This window comes from Erythrolamprus reginae, chromosome 6 (genome assembly GCF_031021105.1).
Source record: "Erythrolamprus reginae isolate rEryReg1 chromosome 6, rEryReg1.hap1, whole genome shotgun sequence".
NCBI classification, from domain to species: domain Eukaryota; kingdom Metazoa; phylum Chordata; class Lepidosauria; order Squamata; family Dipsadidae; genus Erythrolamprus; species Erythrolamprus reginae.
The window spans coordinates 31,025,040-31,044,760 of NC_091955.1; the positions used below are offsets into that span (position 1 = coordinate 31,025,040).

At 38.1% G+C, this 19,721-nt stretch overlaps 1 protein-coding gene across 3 annotated transcripts in view; it reads right to left on the bottom strand.

Annotated features, from left to right (window-relative positions):
• ST7 (suppression of tumorigenicity 7) overlaps positions 1 to 19,721 on the bottom strand; it is a 125,374-nt gene that overhangs the window by 4,581 nt on the left and 101,072 nt on the right. For 2 of the 3 annotated variants that reach the window (XM_070755463.1, XM_070755465.1), the window contains exons 10-13: positions 12,567 to 12,639; positions 11,088 to 11,190; positions 4,446 to 4,596; positions 1,543 to 1,635 (exon numbers count right to left, since the gene is read on the bottom strand). In XM_070755463.1, the coding sequence (XP_070611564.1) occupies positions 1,543 to 1,635; positions 4,446 to 4,596; positions 11,088 to 11,190; positions 12,567 to 12,639 (420 nt within the window). The remainder of the gene's footprint in view (positions 1 to 1,542; positions 1,636 to 4,445; positions 4,597 to 11,087; positions 11,191 to 12,566; positions 12,640 to 19,721) is intronic. The other variant, XM_070755464.1, reaches the window with a different exon arrangement.

Here is a 19,721-nt window from a genome sequence, read left to right on the forward strand (position 1 = left end):
ACCAAGTTTGTTGTGTTTATTTATTTATTAATTATTTATTAATTGGATTTGTATGCTGCCCCTTCAGGGCAGCTCACACCATATATAAAAAAATAGTGGTACATCTAATCCAATTAATATAATTAAAAACCCTAAAAATCCTAAAATAATTTAAACCAATTCATAATCACTCATTCCATAACCGCTCATTCTTTTTACCTGTTCTTTTTGTTTAACAAAGCAATACATGTACATTTCATTGAATTTCTGTTCATTGAAGATAATTTCATATTAAAGATCCCAGCTTGAATCTTTCTTTTGTTACTAAAGGCTTGCAAGCCAAATCATGAAAGCATCAAAATAAATTCAGCTGCCTTCTTCACAATATGCACATCAGTTTTTTAATGAAAAAAGAAATTGAAGTCTTGTATGTAGCACAAACTGAATTAACTCCAGCTTCAGGAACCAACATTTTTCCTTTCCAATCTAAGTTGCAAATAACAGTTAATCTAACTTTAAATTCAGGTTAGTAAAAAAATTAATAAATCTACCAAGTTTGTCTTTCAATCTGGACTACTATGAAAATGTAATAATGGACTTTAATCCAACTCAAAACTGGGTTGCTACATTGCAGGCAGCAATACATCACTGTACAAAACCAAATACAGTGATACCTCGTCTTACAAACCCCTCGTCATACAAAGTTTTCGAGATACAAACCCGGGGTTTAAGATTTTTTTGCTTCTTCCAAACTATTTTCACCTTACAAACCCAAGCCACCGCCACTTGGATGCCCCGCCTCCGGACTTCTGTTGCCAGCGAAGAGCCCGTTTTTGCACTGCTGGGATTCCCCTGAGGCTCTCCTCCATGGGAAACATCACCTCCGGACTTCTGTGTTTTTGCGATTCTGCAGGGGAATCCCAGCAGTGCAAAAACGAACGCTTCACTGGCAACGGAAGTCCGGAGGTGGGGTTTCCCAGCGAGGGGAGCCTCAGGGGAATCGCAGCATCACAAAAACATGGAAGTCCAGAGGTGGGGTTTTGAGGACTTCCATGTTTTTGCGATGCTGCAATTTCGCTGAGGCTCCCCTCGCTGGAAACCCCACCTCCAGACTTCCGTTGTCAGCGAAGCACCCATTTTTGCGCTGCTGGGATTCGCCTGCTGGGATTCCCCTGCAGCATCACAAAAACACTGAAGTCTGGAGGTGGGGTATCCCATGGAGGGGAGCCTCAGGAAACCCAGCAGTGCAAAAACGGCGCTTCAGCTGGCAAAAGGGGTGAGTTTTGGGCTTGCACACATTAATCACTTTTCCATTGATTCCTATGGGAAACATTGTTTTGTCTTACAAACTTTTCACCTTACAAACCTCGTCTCGGAACCAATTAAGTTCGTAAGACAAGGTATCACTATATTGATAAGCTTTATATTCCATCCTGAGAATCTGGATAAACTTATACAGCAGAAATCTTCCTTGTTTATGAGCTAATTCAGATAAATTGTTCTTATTTAAAGATAAATTGTGCTTATTTAAAGGTAAAAAACAGGAAAAAAAATCAAACTTACATGGAAGAAGTTCTCTATCTGCTGTTTCGGTACAAATAGGATAAGGATAAAAAAGGTGCCCTTTTTCCAACGGATAAGGGATCATTCTGAAAGCTAAAGAAAAATACATTTTGAAGACTGCAGAATAACTTTCTCCAATTTAATGGACTCTAGATGTGCAACCTTTCAATTCCCATAATACCTAGTCAGTATGGCTAATGATAGGTCTTGATTGTAATTATGGGAGTTAAGTCCAATATACCTTTTAGTTAGATAAGAGTTCAATACAGTAAAATCCAGTGAACTTTTGAACTTCTCTTTGAAGTTGCATATAGTCCACCTTGTTCTGAATTGTTAATGTAGTTTCCATCTGTTTATCCATAATGTGCTATAAAGCAAATCCCTATAAAATAAATTGAATCAATATATAGCATGTTTAAGAATTTGATATTCCTGCCTCTATAAATAATATGGCAAAGAAGGATCATCAAAATATCTTAAAACATGTGTATTGAGAAGTAAGTCCCATTAATTACAATTGATTTTATCTCCAGGAAAATGTATATACCCTCTAGTTTTTAGTAGTGGTAGGGTTATTTGTATTCTAAGGATTTCATGGATGTTCTCACAAAGTTATTGACATAGGATGTATGTCGCTCTTACGAAAATTACCAAATTTAGCACATCCAGTTATAAAACATCTTTCTCAGAAGCCAAAGTAGTTAATTTAAAAAACAAAAAATTGTTTACTTAAGTGAGAAATGTGAACTGAGCTCCAAAACATCCATAGAACACCTACAGCATACATTTGCATCTTGAATGTAGGTTCCAAGGAATTCTAGAGATAAGGCTTTATTCTGCAGTATAGCAGCCACCTTTTTGAAAACAACCAACACATTAACTTTAAATTGTAAATGGTAAGAAATTAAAAGCTACTAGAAACAGATTCATGCAGACAAGAGCAGAAGCCATATGTATTACAGGAAGATATGGGATAGCAGTTTTAGGCAATGTGTCCTTCAACAACTAGAATTAATACGTTCTAAATATTATGTAACCATAGGCCTGGTATGTTCTGTTATACTTCTTCCACTAAAATACACCTATTTGATGTAAACAGACAGAGCAATAACACACACATTTGTATTAGGGCTATGGAGTACTGGTTCAATAACTCCCAATCCTAGAAAAACAGTAACAAATTTAAAGTAACTTCAGAGAGGTGCTACTTTTGCTTTGCTGTGTACTCTAACCATTTAGAAACAGGAAGTCTATGATGCTTATTTGTTTATTTTGCTCATAAAAGCCCGCCCCACCCCCCGTTTTTTCAAGCATGTCACTTTATAAATTTTTCTAGGCCCCTAATTCCAAATATTTTCAATAACTTTGGCATTGAATTACCAGTTTGAACATTTCTGAACATAATGAAATGAAAATTGAACTGAAAACATTTGATGCTTATTTGTATATATTGCACATAAAAGTCCCCCTCCTGTGTTCAATTATTTCAATTTATATAAAAATTATGCTGTTAATTTCAAAATTACATACTTGTTTTTAGTAAAATGGATTTTTTCATACAATTAGTTGTCTGGCTATCATGTGCTTGCTTTTCAAAAGTATATTCCCAATATTTCTAACCAAATATATATAAAAAGTGAAATTAATGGCACCCAGCAAGGCTGAGGGGGTGGCCCTTTTGTGAGTAAAATAAACAAATAAGCATAATTTTTTCAGTTCATTTCTATTTTTCTTATGATCAGGAATGTTCAATTTAATATATGAAAACTTTTGGGGGGAAATTCCTTAGAGCTTTGTAGCCTAAAAATATATAAACTGACACGAAATGCTCAAAAAATGGGGGGGGGGGGGTTTGATCAAAATAAAAATATAAGCATCCATGTTTCCCAGTTCAATTTTCATATCATTATGTTCAGAAATGATCAAACTAGTTTCCCAGTGAAAAAAGTTTTCAAAAAGACCAAATTTAAGTACCTAAAAAAATCTTTTTGGTCCGGGTCGTATACGACCAGAAACCGACTCAACGTGAAGGGTCTTTTGCCCAGAAAAAAAGTTAACCCCCCCACCCCCAAAAATATTTTTAGGATGATCAGCAATGTTAAATTGAGTAAATCAATACCTAAGATATTAAAAATATTTCGGATTTGGAGCCTAAAAAAAAATTAAAGTGAAAATGGTTGCAAGCAGCCGGGGGGCGGGGGGAGGCCTTATTTCTGATTTTAAAAAACCAATAAGCATCCTTTTTTCAGTTCATTTATATTTTTCTTATGATCAGGAATGTTCAAACTAGTAATCCCACACCAAATTTAGTATAATTGTACGTTGTTTGAAGGCTAAACTATCTATAAATTGAAAAAAAATTGCAAAAAAAGGGAGCGGGTGAGCTTTTATTAACAAAATAAACCAATAAGCATTATTTTTTTATTTCAATTTTCATTTCATTGTGTGCAGAAATGTTCAACCTAGTTTCCAAGGGAAAGAAGTTTTCAAATTGATCAAATATAAGCACTTAAAATAAAGAATTTTCTGTGCGAGTCACATAGACAGTACAGTGTGAATTTTTTTGCCCAGCAAAAACTAAGCCCCCCACCCCAAAAAAAAATTCTCATAGAGAGAACCCCTGAAATGATGAAAAGTCATGAACTTTCAAGTTTCAGAAATGCAAGGAAAATGTTTTACAGGGTCTCAAACTTTGATTTCGTGTTGCACAGACTCGAACAGAACAACAGGGTTAAATTATTACACTGTTTCAACTAAAAACATGCTTAGTCAGGGTAGGGTTAAATAGTACTTTAAGCAGAAAGGATTTTTAACTTAGGTGCTGCTTTGCAAAGAAAAATATTATCTAAAAAAATTCAGCATTCACTTCCTGTCATATACTTCTATGAAAGTGAATTACTTACTGCCTTCCCACGTACAGTGTAAGAGATTCAGAGCCCCCTCAACTCTTTTCCAATGCTGAAGGTGAAAGAAAGCATAAGCAATTGCTTCACTGTCGCCTCGCTTCAAAATATGTTCGGGGGGTAATATTAAGCTTTTCATTTCTAGGAGATACTACAACAGAAAAACCACAAGTATACAGTCATCAGACATAAAAGGGGACTATAATTATACTCCAGCCCCCTCCCCCTAGCACTTCATATTGTTGAGCTGCAAAAGTTTTATTAAATCTGTATTTTCATCCATTGCTTTTGATAATAAATTGCTCATGTATCATAAATGTTAACATTTACAGCAAATTGCAAGTACCATATTCTTCATCTCTTTACAGATAGCCGAAAACAATAAACAGCACTCTCCTTTAAAAGATACAGAAAAAGTTATTTTTAAATCCAAGGCATCCAAAAAAACCTTTTGTACTGAGTATATAAATGGAGTATGTGAAATGATATATACTACTCAAAAAAATAAAGAGAACACTCAAATACCATATGCTAGACCTGAATGAATGAAATATTCTCATTGAATACTTGCAGTTATATTTCGTTGTTTAAGTGTTCCGTTTATTTTTTGAGCAGTGTATATATATGACATTGTGAAAACATACGTTTAATAGTTTTCTACAAAATATAGGTCAAGGTAAAATTGTGCATATTGTCAGATTTGCCATAATCTGATCTCAGGAAAGAAAGACCCTTGACTTCATTTGGTTGAAGTGAAAGGCTATTTTATTTAAAAAGATGTTGGCTGTAGTAAAGTCAAGCTAGTTCTGGGTTTCCCATGCTCAAAAGATACAGAAATGTTTCCCCTCATCTCCCTGTGACCAGTCTGTTTTCAGCCAATCAGAACTCGTCAAAGTGTTTTGAGAATGCTGAGATGTTTTGAGGTAATCCACATTCCCATAGGGTGCCTGGCCTTGGATTCTGATACAAACTGATTCTGAGCTTCTGATCTTTATCACCTGTCATCCCCTTCTCCCTATTTCCCATCACATATACACACAGCTTTATTGTCCATCTATTCTCCCTCTCCCCTTCTAGCCTTTGATGGCAGGATGCCAAGCCTGGCAGATCTGATATTCTCCCCCCTCCCTCCCGATAGAGACAGTCCTGGAGGGGAGGGGAAAGTGAGACAAACAGTCTCTAGTTAGCAGATAGTTCAGTGAGGTTTATCTGGGTACTGTTCATGAAATTTTTTAAACGGTTTGGACGCTTTAACATGTTGGGAATTGACCCGTTCAGTCTCTGAGGAAGGGAACTCTTTCCTTTCTACTAAAGTATGCGGGACTCCAAAATATCCTTGACAATCGAAGTGTTGCTCTCCCTTGATCATAATGAGATCAGAAGGTGGTTGCAACTCAGGGCTTAGGGAGGATATGATCTCTGGTTTCAATAGGCTGCAATGAAATACTGGGTAAACACGTCTGAGCATTTTTGGCAGCTCAAGTTCCACCATCCCGGAGTTGTAGTGTAGGGTTTCCTGCCTAAGCAGGGGGTTGCACTAGAAGACCTTCAAGATACTTTCCAACTTCTTGTTGTTGTTAATAATAATAATAATAATAATAATAATAATAATAATAATAATAATAATTTATTAGATTTGTATGCCGCCCCTCTCTGAGGACTTGGAGCGGCTCACAACAGTAATACAATATACAAATCCAATGTTAAAAGCAGAAACAGTTTTAAAACCCTTAATTAAAACATGAGCATGGATCATTGACATCGCAATCCCAGGAGACAGTAGAATTGAGGAGAAGCATCTAGAGAAATTAGTGAAATACGAAGATCTAAAAATCGAGCTGCAACGACTCTGGCATAAGCCAGTGAAAGTGGTCCCAGTGGTACTTGGCACGCTGGGCGCAGTACCAAAGGATCTCAGCGGACATTTGAAAACCATTGGAATTGACAAAATTTCATGCCCATGTAACACCAACACTCTGCAGTCTGCATTGGTTGCCGATCAGTTTCCGGTCACAATTCAAAGTGTTGGTCATAACCTATAAAGCCCTTCATGGCACCGGACCAGGGTATCTATGAGACTGCCTTCTGCTGCATGAATCCCAGCGACCGGTTAGGTCCCACAGAGTGGGCCTTCTCAGGTCCCGTCAAAAAAACAATGTTGCTTGGCGGGGCCCAGGGGAAAAGCCTGCTCTGTGGCAGCCCCGACCCTCTGGAACCAAATCCCCCCAGAGATTAGAATTGCCCCCACCTTCCTTGCCTTTCGTAAGCTCCTTAAAACCCACCTCTGTCGTCAGGCATGGGGGAATTGAGATATTCTTTCCCCCTAGGCCTTTATAATTTATGCATGGTATGTTTGTTTGTATGGGTGCTTAGTTTTATAATAAGGGTTTTTTAGTTGTTTTTAGTATTGGATTTACATGATGTTTTTTATTACTGTTGTTAGCCGCCCCGAGTCTACAGAGAGGGGCGGCATACAAATCCAATAAATAAATAAATAAATAAATAAATAAATAAATAAATAAATAAATAAAATCTCCATCTGTCAATTGCAAACATAATTCGCCACTCCATTATGCAGTGCTAGGTGCTAGGGTAGCACCCAACTGGTGATGAAATACGAAATCCAGCATATAGTGATCTCGTTTGCTGTGTTGTATTGATATAATAATAATTTATTAGATTTGTATGCCGCCCCTCTCTGAGGACTCGGAGTGGCTCACAACAGTAATACAATATACAAATCCAATGTTAAAAGCAGAAACAGTTTTAAAACCCTTAATTAAAACAATCATACAATCCAAACAAACCATACATAAAACAGAGCAGCCAAGGGGAATCAATTTCCCCATGCCTGGCGACTAAGGTGAGTTTTCAGGAATTTGCGAAAGGCAAGGATGGTGGGGGCAGTCCTAATCTCCAGGGGGAGTTGATTCCAGTGGGTCGGGGCCACCACAGAGAAGGCTCTTCCCCTGGGTCCTGCCAAACAGCACTGTTTTATCGATGGGACCCGGAGAAGGCCAACTCTGTGGGACCTCTCTGGGATTCATGCAGCAGAAGGAGGTCCTGACGGTATTCTGGTCCAATGCCATGAAGGGCTTTATAGGTCATAACCAACCCTTTGAATGTGACCGGAAACTTATTGGCAGCCAATGCAGACTGTGGAGTGTTGATGTGACATGGGCCTATCTGGGAAAGCCCATGATTGCTCTTGCAGCTGCATTCTGCACGATCTGAAGTTCCCGAACACTTTTCAAAAGTAGCCCCATGTAAAGAGCATTATAGTAGTCAAACCTTGAGGTGATGAGGGCATGAGTGACTGTGAGCAGTGACCCCCCATCCAAATAGGGCCGCAACTGGTCCACCAGGTGAACCTGGACAAACACCCTCATCCCCACAGCTGAAAGATGGTGTTCTAATGTTAGCTGTGGATCAAGGAGGATGCCCAAGTTGTGAACCCTCTCTGAGGGGTTCAGTAATTCCCCCCCCCAGGGTAATGGACAGACAGATGGTCCATGGTCGATGGTATTGAAAGCCTCTGAGAGGTCAAGAAGCACCAGGACAGGATAAACGAGTCTGCGGAGAGGGGCGGCATACAAATCTAAATAATTAATTAATAAATAAATAAATAAATAAATAAAACCCCTGTCCCGGGCCTGCCAGGGATGGGGAAAGGTCCAACATATTTCAGCCCCAAGTTTTTGCGACAGTTGTCTAGATTGTAAGAATTTAGTAGATACATAGACATTATCTCCCACTATAAAGTTCTTGACTTAATATGCTTTTTATCAGCTTTCCCCCCCTATATGCTTCCCCAGGGACATCCAAAGTTTTTCTCACTATCAGCCAAATATTATGTAATTGGCCCACTCTTGTAGTGATGGCAGGCCTAAGGCACCAGAGTGATAGTAATCCTGTGGCCACTTTAAATGGAATGAACCCAGTGCTATTGTGTACTGAGTTATTGTAGGCGATTCCCATGAAAGGGAGAAGGTCTCCCCAATTGTCTTGTTATTAATTAATGTAACACCTGAGATACTGCTCCAAAAGATAATGTAACATCCCGTTTGTACATTCACAGGTACCATTAGTAGCCAGATGATGCGAGGAGCTGAGCCCAAGTGTTCCCCCAAGAGTTTTAGGCACTCCTGCCAAAATCATGACATGAATTGGACTCTGCAATCTGAGATTATTTTTGCTAGAACACCATGCAGATGGTAGATGTGTTGCACGAAAAGCTTATCCAATGTGCAAGCGGAGGGGATTTTTTGACAAGGTATAAAGTTCACTTGTTTGGAAAATAAGTCAGTTATAATCCAAATTACTGTATTATCCCAACCTTTGAGCAATTCTACTATAAAGTCCACTAATATTTCTTTCCATGGAGCTTTAGGTTCTGCTATTGGCTGGCCCCTACTCAAGCTAAACCATCTTACATTGTACATTCAATCTTTATTTTCTTCCAAAGCTGCTTTTGGCACACCCTTTCATTGGCTATTTCGGTTTTCATTTTGACCTGTGCCTGGGAAGTGACTGGAGGGTATAACTGCCCTCCAGCTTTGAACTTTTGTATTGCAACAGCCTGCATGAAGCATCTACTAGGAAGTCCCCCCCCCAAGGAGGAAGTGGTTAAAATGCTAAGCACAATAAACTTGTTTGGGTAATATCCTTGGGAGAAGGGTGGTGTTGACGCCTCCAGATTCTTATGGTCAGCCCATATTTCAATGGAAATGTTTCCAAGTTAGGACAGCCCAGCACCCCATAGAGGCTTCCTTCTCCAAAACCGCTAATCTCCACTTTCTGCCTTATTAAAATATGTAGAAGTGTAGATGCATGGCTGTAGGATCCCCTGCTCATTTTCATGCAGAAAAAAACCATGCCCACTGCTGCATAATTGGCATCAACTTGAATGACGAAGGGAGTGTGGGAACTGGGTGTTTCAACACTGATTCTGCCATGAACAGGTGCTCAAACTTTTCAAATATGGCTTGACATTCCGTAGTTCATTTAAGAGTCTGACTGGGCTTGGACTTTCCCTCCCCTTTTGTCTTTAGCAGGTTGATGATGGAGAGAGCTATCTGTGTAAACAAGGGAATGAATTGGTGGTAAAAGTTCAAAAATCCCAGGAAGCACTGTAGTTGCTTCCAAATGCAGGGAGGAATCCACTCTAGTGCTACCTGCACCTTTTCAGGATCCATCTCTTTTCCTTCTGGGAAATGAAGTACAGTAATCCAAATAATTAATTTTACTCTGATAAAATTCACATTTGGGTATCTTGGCATATGTTTGGCACTCAAAGTTTTTTTGATCACAGCTCTGACTAGTTTTATATGTTCTGCCATTGTCTCAGTGTAGATTAAAACATCATCCAACTAGATTAACTCTTCCTTGTTCAAGTGCTTATGCAACACTTTGTTAATTATCTGCATGAACACAACAGGGTCCCCTTGCAGTCCGAAAGGGAAGATTCAGAAATGGAAACATCAAGCTGGTGAGTTTACAAATGCTGGTCCAATGCAAAAGTTTCAGCATCAAACACAAGATTTAACAAACAAAGTGGTTCACATTTTAGTTGTGACAATAACCATCCAAAAGGGGATAGATTCCAGTATGAGCCAAAATCTAGTGAATTGAGAGATCTGTGATCTTGAAAGTCCGCTAAAACCTATAAATCCAAAATACTTTGGGCAAGTAAAATAAAACTTGATTGCCAATTAAAATGTATTCATCATTTGCCATATTGTATCCATCCCCATTTTATTTCTGATTCTATGATTGTTAAAATGAAGTCATATTCTTCCCTGGCCACATCCTCCTTGTTTTGCCAAAGTTACTCCCTGAAAAGGAAGTTGTCACAACTTTGGCTTCCAAAAGTGGCAGATGATCAATGACCCAGTAGATAGGATGCAATTATGGGATTGTATATCAGCAGTGGGTTGTTCTGGTACGGACCAGATCTTAGAACATAGCTGTACTTGGCAGGCAGCCACCACAGGGAAAGCTATGACAAACCTAGCCTTGCCCTCCCAAGATGGAGTCATTGTGTAGGAAGGAAAGATGTTGTAGTTGCTCTGGTAGGGACTGGTTCTTAGAATTGGTAGTACCAGCGGCATGTGGCTCCGCTCACCTGCCTGGGATGCTTCTGTGCATGCAAAGAAATGTACATGCACAAACTGGTGGCAAAATTATTTACAACCCACCACTGGATTACATTTTCTTTCCTCTATTGGACTCTTTAAATCTTATGAGTAAGATAAGAGCTGCCTAAAACTCATCCTGATTAATTGAATTTTATTCCCAACTTAATGTTACATGTAAATAATCAAGAGCTGTGTGCATATTTCTATCAGCATTATATTTTATTAAAAGCTGAAGAAATGTAAAGGAGATCCCAAAAAAATCAATTATGAATGAGGGGAAAAGATGACAAGGAGAGGGGCGGCATACAAATCTAATTAATAATAATAATAATAATAATCATCATCATCATCATCATGACAAAAATGGAGAACAATTTGTTCTAAGTAATTGGATTGGATATTTTGGATATTTTTTTCATATGAGGACACACCACTTGACAATTAAATTGCTACTTAAATTCATTTTTATTATACCAAATAGTAATAGAGATTCACAACAACTCACTTTTGGCACATGTGGATTAAATTCTACTGCTCTGTGAATAGCTTCCACTGCATTCATTTCTGCTGTGCTTAGACCTCTTCTTGAAGCTGCCTCGGGAGAAAACCTATACAGAACAAAGAGAAGAGAAGCATGAAGATTAATTCTGGCATTGCAAAGAAACATAAAAAGAAGAACTAAGTCAAAGGGGTCTTAGAAATCAGCTGAGCCAGTTCCCTTAGTTCTTAGCAAACCTCCATGGCAAAAAACATCCAAACAACTAAATTATAGAGATATTAAAAATCCCAGCAGAAGTCAAATTTATGATAAGTTGAAACTTATCATAATAAAGTTCAAGCAGTCCATGTTCTATTTCTGTCTGTCTGCTAATCTAAATTTATTCTGTGTTTGCTTTTAATATCTGGACCAAAATCTGGGCTGAGACAGGGGCATGGGGAAGCTGTGAGAAAAAAAATCCCAGTAAATTTATAAATTACATTTTAAAATGGCTTCAGGACTTCTCAACCCAATGCCAGTGAGACAAGTTGAGTTGAAAGCCTGGTGCAGCAGGAGCAGGAGATCTTCTCCCAGCTGTATCCATTCCTGACCATGTACCCAAACTGAGGGCAAATATTATCTGCCCCAGAGTGTGGAAGATGGGGAGAAAAATACCCAGACCATGCAATCTCTTTCTCACCTCACACCCCACGGCTAACTCCATAGCTGTACTTGGCAGGCAGCCACCACAGGGAAAGCTGTGACAAACCTAGCCCTGCCCTCCCAAGATGGAGTCGCTGTGTAGGGAGGAAAGATGTTGCAGTTGGTACTGGCGATCTACAGGACAAAAAAGAATGAAAGAAAAAAAATTACTCAGGTCTTGAAGTGCACATACACTACAATAGCAAACTCTATGCTATGAAAAAAGCAGGAAGGAAAGCAGACTTTCCCATGCGGCCTGCTCCACCACCCCCTCGGCTGAATTCAGAAAGCATGGCGTTGATGGGATATCTACTGCTTGGGATTGGCTCACTTCCACCTCTGATCAGACCTTGGGTGGGGTCGGGTGCTGTGTTTCGACAGCAACCATATGACAGGGCCAGACACCTTTCAGAGCTGCACATAATTATATTTTACATACAAGTTAAAAGGACATCACTTGCCTGCCAGGAATTCTTAAACAGTAAGAACTTGGTCTATCTGCCTCAAATAAAGTTTAGCCCCTTCCCAGTCTAACACCACAGTTATTATTCTGCTGGTAAAACTACATTGCCAAAATTACATTTATGGTATTCAAACTTTGCTTACAGAAAGAAGGCGGCTAGCTGTTTTTATCCAATTAAACAACATGGAATGTCCCCAGAGTATCCATTCTTGGTAGTATATTACAGAGGTATGGCAGGCCTAATGCTTTACTGCCAGACTGAATAACCTTCAACTATGAAAAATGTTTTGCCATGTTTAACAGAATAAAATTTGAGCAGGCAGGATTTTTTCCAGACTTACTTGTCAGAGACAGCTCTAGCTTTGAGAAGAGCAGCTGTATAGCATATTGTTGCTGATTTTGGTAAACTTATATCTGTTGGAAAGAAAATAAAAATAAGAATAAAGAAAAGAAAATGAAAGGATAAAGAAAAAGACATAGACAGCTATCAATATTCAGTAGAAGTTAATTTGATGAAATGGGATAGCCTATCGTGAACTATCCGAAAATCAAATGTGTAGCATTTGCATAAGGGCCCAAAAATCACTCTTCCAGGTTAGATGACAATACATTTGAGCTACATTCTGTCCTACATTCTGACAATACTGAGAATCACTACGGTGACTTTGTTGTTGTAAATGCTTTAAAAAGACTTCATTTACTGTGTTTAAATTCCTCAGGAAAAGAGGTAACCATTACATTCCTACAGCATTCAAATTATTTAAAGTCAAGCAAATAGCACAACTTGCCTATGGTATCCAGCTGGGTCCCTTTTCTAAGATTAATCCTTCAAGCCCCAAAATGTAGTTCTAATGTAGTTCTTGAGCTAGACACAGGCCTCATGAAAGTAGAGCTTGAATGTGGGCATTCATATAAATTGTTAGCTTGAAAGAGCCATTTAACTATGAGCACTATGAATGGTCTTGCATTAACTATGAGCATTTTTATTTCGGTCCACATGGAAAAAGACTGAGACATCTAAAATCCCATCTTTGGGGTTTTCTCCAGGTCTTCTACTCAGTATAGGACATAATTGGGCCAAAACTCTCATCAAACAACACGTAGCAGGTACAGAGATGGACCTTAAATGCTAAGATAGGTACCATGTTTGCCCAAAAATAAGAACCTGTCTTATATTGTTTCGAGCCCTAAAATAAGCACTTGGCCTTACTGCCTTGTACTCAAAAGCCCGATTGGGCTTTTTATCAGGGTCAGGGGATGTCTTATTTTGTGGAAAACAATATGAATATATTATTTTAAAAATTAAATAGTTTATTGGTTTATAAATAATGTTTAACCAGTAACCAGTTACCATAGAGTCTTCCTCAAAATACCAAATTTGGGAAGGCTGCAGTATTGTATTTATCTTTCCATAACATGGATTCAGAATTTTCAGATGCATTATGGATGAAAGAACACTGGATAATAAATGTTTGTTGCTCCTGTGTGTGGTACCCTTCTGTATAAAGTACTGTAGCCTACTTGAAATATCAATAATGTACACAGATCAGTGTACACTGATACATAAAGCTAAGGTTTCCATTCTTTGGTTTCTGTATCCTTTGTCTTTCTTCCCAGGGACGACTCAGACATTGGAAGTGAGCCAAGTTGAAAGAATAACTTGAAGTAACAATCTATGCATAGATTAGATGGATAAGAGCTCAGATTCATTTATCTATGACTTCTTTAAACTAAGATGCACATTTTTTTCTATCTTATGAGACTATATATAAATTCACAGAAAAAACATAATATATTTAGCATGATTGTGGTTTAAATATAGTCTCCATTAGTCAACTATTTTTAAGGTTCTTTGGAATTTAAGAGGACTAATGCACTTTAAAGCTTGTTGGCATCTGTGGGGCATCTGCAAATATCCCCAGAGACAAAAGCAAAAAATAGCCAGAGAAGCAAGCAGAAGTCAATCAATTGACCTCTTTTCCATTTATCAAAATAGAATATGCTTTAGCAATCTCTATCCAGTCTGTCCTCCATACTAACCTACCCAGGCTTCATGCTATGGGGAATTCAGAGCATGATATCATGGTCTTTTTAGATGAAGGATGCCAACGCAACCAATCTCAAACCATCAGTATATGGTTTGAATCAAACCATCCCATTTGTGCATCCAAACTGTTGTAACTTCACTGTGGTTGCCCTTATTATTTATTTAACCAACTGATATTCAGCTCTTTTCGTATTCACAGCAAGTAGACAAAATAAATGGCCAATTACCATCATCAAACTCCTAAACTCAGGCAAACATGATAACCACAAAAGACAAAAATAAAGAAACAAACAGAAAGAAGCAAATAGTTTGCAGGTTCAGAATTCAAATACCATAGCAAACACTTCCAAACATTACACAAAACAGCCTACTCTATGGAATCCCATTGAGATTTTAATAGCACATTGTCTGAACTAGAGTTGGACCTCTCTGTCCAGTATGTGGTTAAACTAATGGTCACCTTCAGCTTTGTCTGACTAAGCAAAAAGCAAATACCCAGTCAGGTTTTACATTTTTAAAACTCCACTGGGATCATGAAAAAAAAAAGATCCACTGAGATTCATAAATAAACATCAAACTTTAATTTCCTATAAATTCTGTGTGCAAACCCGACTTTATATAAATTTATGCACTATAATAATTTTAATCGAGGACATCAGATTGCTGAAATCTGCATATTTTTGTATAATGTATAATAGATGTCAAGGAAAGGCTCCATGACTCACTTTGCAAAGGAGGTGAGGAAAAAAACTTTGTTGAATCAGAGGTCAGATTAGTAAATTTCTGGACCCTAGCTGCAGGGGTAAATTAAAATGAGGGAACTCTTATCCTTACATGTTGCTTCTGATTTTTTTTAATGGCTAGTCATCATAGGAAACAAATGCTGAGATTGAATACTTTGCAGTTGGAATATTATATCACATACCAGAAGCAACATCTGAAATTGTGGTTTTATATCACCCTACACAACTCTTATAATAATATCTGCACTGCAAAAAATTCATATAAAAGGTATGCATTTCAATACCTTTTTGCTGCCATCAAGGTTACCTAAATGATAGATCTAATATTTGAAATGTTTTATAACATTTCAGCTATAATAAAATGTGAATACATACAGTTAGACATTTGGTGGTTGTATTATGCCCATGTTACACCAACACTCCGCAGTCTGCATTGCAATTTCCGGTCACAATTCAAAGTGTTGGTTATGACCTATAAAGCCCTTCATGGCATCGGACCATAATATCTCTGGGACCGCATTCTGCCACACGAATCCCAGCGACCAGTTAGGTCCCACAGAGTTGGCCTTCTCGTGGGTCCCGTCGACTAAACAGTCGTTTGGCGGGACCCAGGAGAAGAGCCTTCTCTGTGGCAGCCCCGACCATCTGGAACCAGCTCCCCCCGGAGATTAGAACTGCCCCCACCCTCCTTGCCTTTCGTAAAGTTCTTAAGATCCATCTCTGCCGTCAGGCATGGGGGAACTGAGACATCTCCCCCGGGCCTATATAGTTTATACATGGTATGTTTGTGTGTATGTTTGCTTTTAATAATGGGTTTTTTAGTGTTTTTTAAATTATTAGATTTGTTCTTATATTGTCTTTGTTATTGCTGTGAGCCGCCCCGAGTCTACGGAGAGGGGCGACATACAAATCTGATAAATAATAATAATAATAATAATAATAATAATAATAATAATAATAATAATAATAAAAAATTATATTATTTCTACTTGTTAAGTTTCATCATGAAAGCTTTTTATGCATTTGGGAAACATTTACAGGGATGATATTGATGATTGGAGTGCAAAAGCTGTGTCACACAAATGGAAAAGACTAATTTCTGGCTTAGAATATGGGATTTCTATTCATCCAAGACTGTTGAACACTAATAATCTTTATTAATCATGATTGGAAGCTCAATAATGTATAAGTAATGAAAAATAAGGGCCACAATACTATATATAAAGTAGTGTGGTGTTCAGTATTCATATTTAATTGGTTCCGAGAGTATCAAACAATTTTTTTCCATAAGGAATAATGTAATAGTCACAAGGCTGCTGACACCAACAAGTTCTAGTTTGAGCATTAAGTACTAATCAAACAATGGGTACCAGGACAAATTTTTCATCTCAAAATGTGTTTATCACCAAATTAGAGGAGTTTCAAAGCAATTGAGTATCAAGATACTACTGTATGCATCTCAGCTACTTTTCATGTTCATCACCATTAAAACAGCTTACTACTGCAAATGGAAGAAAGTATTTGATTGATGTGCACAAGCACCTACTGGATCTTCTGGCTTACAAGAAATTTCTTCTGAAATTTTGCTAACCATTTCCAAAATTCTTGATTAATCAACTGAATATATTGGCAACCATTGCTTTGGACATAACTGCACCTGAACAAGCCTTCCTTGGTTTGTTGATACACTTGCAGAATTGATTTACCAAAGAACTCTGAGAATTGAAGTGGCAAAAAAGATGCCGAGAGGAATGCTGGTGGAACACAAAGAGTGGATCTGTCCAATCATGGGTAAGGTCTGGTTTATTTTCTTTGCCTTTATTCTGTCCAGAGCTTGCTGACTAGAAGCCTTTGCTGAAGTATGCTCAAATCTTTTAGGAAAAGTTGGATGGCAGAGTATTTGCTGGACCATTGTAAAGGATTTGCAGAATAACTGAATGATAAAATAGTTTAGAGTTGGGCCTTAGCTGGTCAGATTCAGCTGATATGGAAATACCTCATCTGGGAAATTTAGTCTATTAATCCTGAAGAAATGGCTATGATCTTTGGTAATATTATCACTGCAGTGTAGTTAGATATCTTCACTAGCTTGCTGGTAAAAGGCTACAGACTGATGAATGGTTACTGAGTTAGCATGATAGCAAATGCATCCTTGAGCTAGTGTTCATGGCCTTGAAAATGGTACTTTTATGGTTGTTTGATGGTTTTTCAGATAGCTGGAGGAACCATCAACCAGTCTCAAATCTTTTATAGCAAAGAGTATTGAGGAGGGGCTAGAGCTACTGTGGGAGGGGTCTTGCCATAATCCATAATAATATTCATTATTTGGACCCTTTTTACATCAGTTTCATGTTAGTGTATATAACCAAGAACACCTAAATTGTTCTAATGATATATGGCAAGATTCCTCGTCCTCTTCAATCTCTCAGTTGCCTTTTACTCAGGGGTGAAATGCAACTGGTTTGGCCTGGTTCAAGTGTACTACTTGCGGTGGCTGCTGGTGGTTCAGAGAAACAGTAGCGCTGACAGCATGAGGCTCCACTCACCTCATCACCATTTTGTTTTCTTTAGCCTTCTGTGCATGCACAAAGCCTTCTGCGCATGTGCAGAGGGTAAAAAAGCACGCACGATGGTGGTTTCTGAAGGTAAGTAGATTTTACCCCTGCTTTTATCACATCAATTATAAAATCATTTTGAACTGTCTCTGGGACTGGGAAAGGAAGCATAGTGTTATAGATTCTCAAGGACTTGTTTCAGTTGGTAATGATGGGAAGGGAGAGATCAAGTTCAAAAAGTACCAAAAGTGTTCAACTTTCTCTGCTCCATAGTTTAAGCAACAGTGGTAAGTGATTCATCAGTACAGGGTCAAATATCACGATACCCATTGCTTATCTCAATTTCAGACCAAACAGATTATATGGTCAAAGCACTCTCCTATTGCTTTGGGATTGTCAGGATAGGAACAAACAAATTCAGGCTTACTTCCTGCAAGATGGAGAAGCTGTAAATCCAGAGGTCAATGAGCCATTAGTCTTGGACTGAATTGTCTCTTTCATTTTAAATTACTCTATAACCTGGAAGTCTTCTTCAACTCCCAACTCTTGCTTATTGAGATAGTGACATTGTAATGAAAATGGTGATGATGTGAGGCTGTTTTGCAGCATATTGACTATTCATATTGCAACTGTAGATTGTGATAATCTTCATTATACAATTGGAGCATATGTCCTTAGAGCTGTCTATGAATAAAAATGACTTTCAAACCCATTGAATAAATATGCAGCATGAATTTATTAAATTTTAAAATCAGAGTTTACTAAATCTGTCTGACACTTCTAGTCCACTGTTCTGATTTTGTTACCAAGAGGAAGCAAGTTACCTCTTTATAAACAAATAATATGTGATTACATAGCCAATTTATATGGTGCACCTGGCAACAAGTCAAGATCAACAGGGAAGCAATGCCAACAATAAGATATGTACCTTTACCATAAAACATAATTAAGATTTTGTAGTTCAGCAACTGTCATGTTAGCATTCTATGTAATCCAGTCAATTCGTTTCTGTAGCTTTCTCCCCTTTTGCTACCACAAAAGCCAGAACTTCTTTTTTCTTAGAATATTTTTGCTATAAAAGCAATGTCCTTCAGGGATGGGTTGCTACCGGTGCGGTAGACAACTGCGCACCAGTAGCGGCCACCAGATTGTACAATTTGCATGTGACCGCTACAGCGCTGCCATCTTTTTTCTTTAATCTTTTGCTTCATGCGCATGCGCAGAAGCAAAATCTTGTGAGGGGACGCTTGCACACGTGAAATATCAGTGATTTTTTGTTTCCGTGCATGTGCGGAAGCAAAAAATCACTGAAAACTCACACACACACACACACACACACACGTCCCCTCACAAGATTTTGGTGCGTTTTTTCTTTGTATCTACACACAGAAGCAAAATCATGCTGGAGACACACACATGCACGCGAGATGACCCAAGCTGTGTGCGCAGCACGCCGCTAGCAGCCAGTAACAGCAATCCGCCCCTTGTCCTTCAGAACAAATATACTTAAAGACTATTAATACTAAATCAAAACAGTATCAGTATGCTTAGAGGAAATTGTCCTAATTGTGACAGTTCTTTTTTTTTCTAGCAAAAACCTCAACATAACATGTCACAGTCTGCTGCTTTGTAAAAGTCTGTGGGTTGAAGTACTGGTCCAACACTGGCAATAAAGATAAAGAACAATGTACTAATTTACATACTACTCAAAAACCTCATTTATATTTCATCCGACAGCAAAAGATTGATGGGAGGCTTAGTATAAAACTTGATAATTTCAAGTTCTAAAAAGTGGCTTATTTTAGATGCCCTTCAAAATTTAGCTATCTAAGAAGAAAGGAACAAAAACAGAAATTGTTCTGGTCAGAAGCAATCTTAAATTCCACATTTATAGCTTCAGCAGCTAGCAATTTTAGTGGTTGCAATATCAAACAGCTACTGCTGGAAGAAAATTTCTTCCATACGCAAGTCCTCATTTTCTTCCTCCATGGCTTCCTAAAAACTTTTATCTATCTTTTCAAGATGTTGAGTGGCACTTCTAAAATAAGAAAAGAGGAAGAAAAAAACAGTTCTTGCTTAGATCCTGTAACTTCACCTTAGGTTCTAATGAAATTAGAAATATTTTTTTGTAAAGCAAAAAGGTACAAAAGT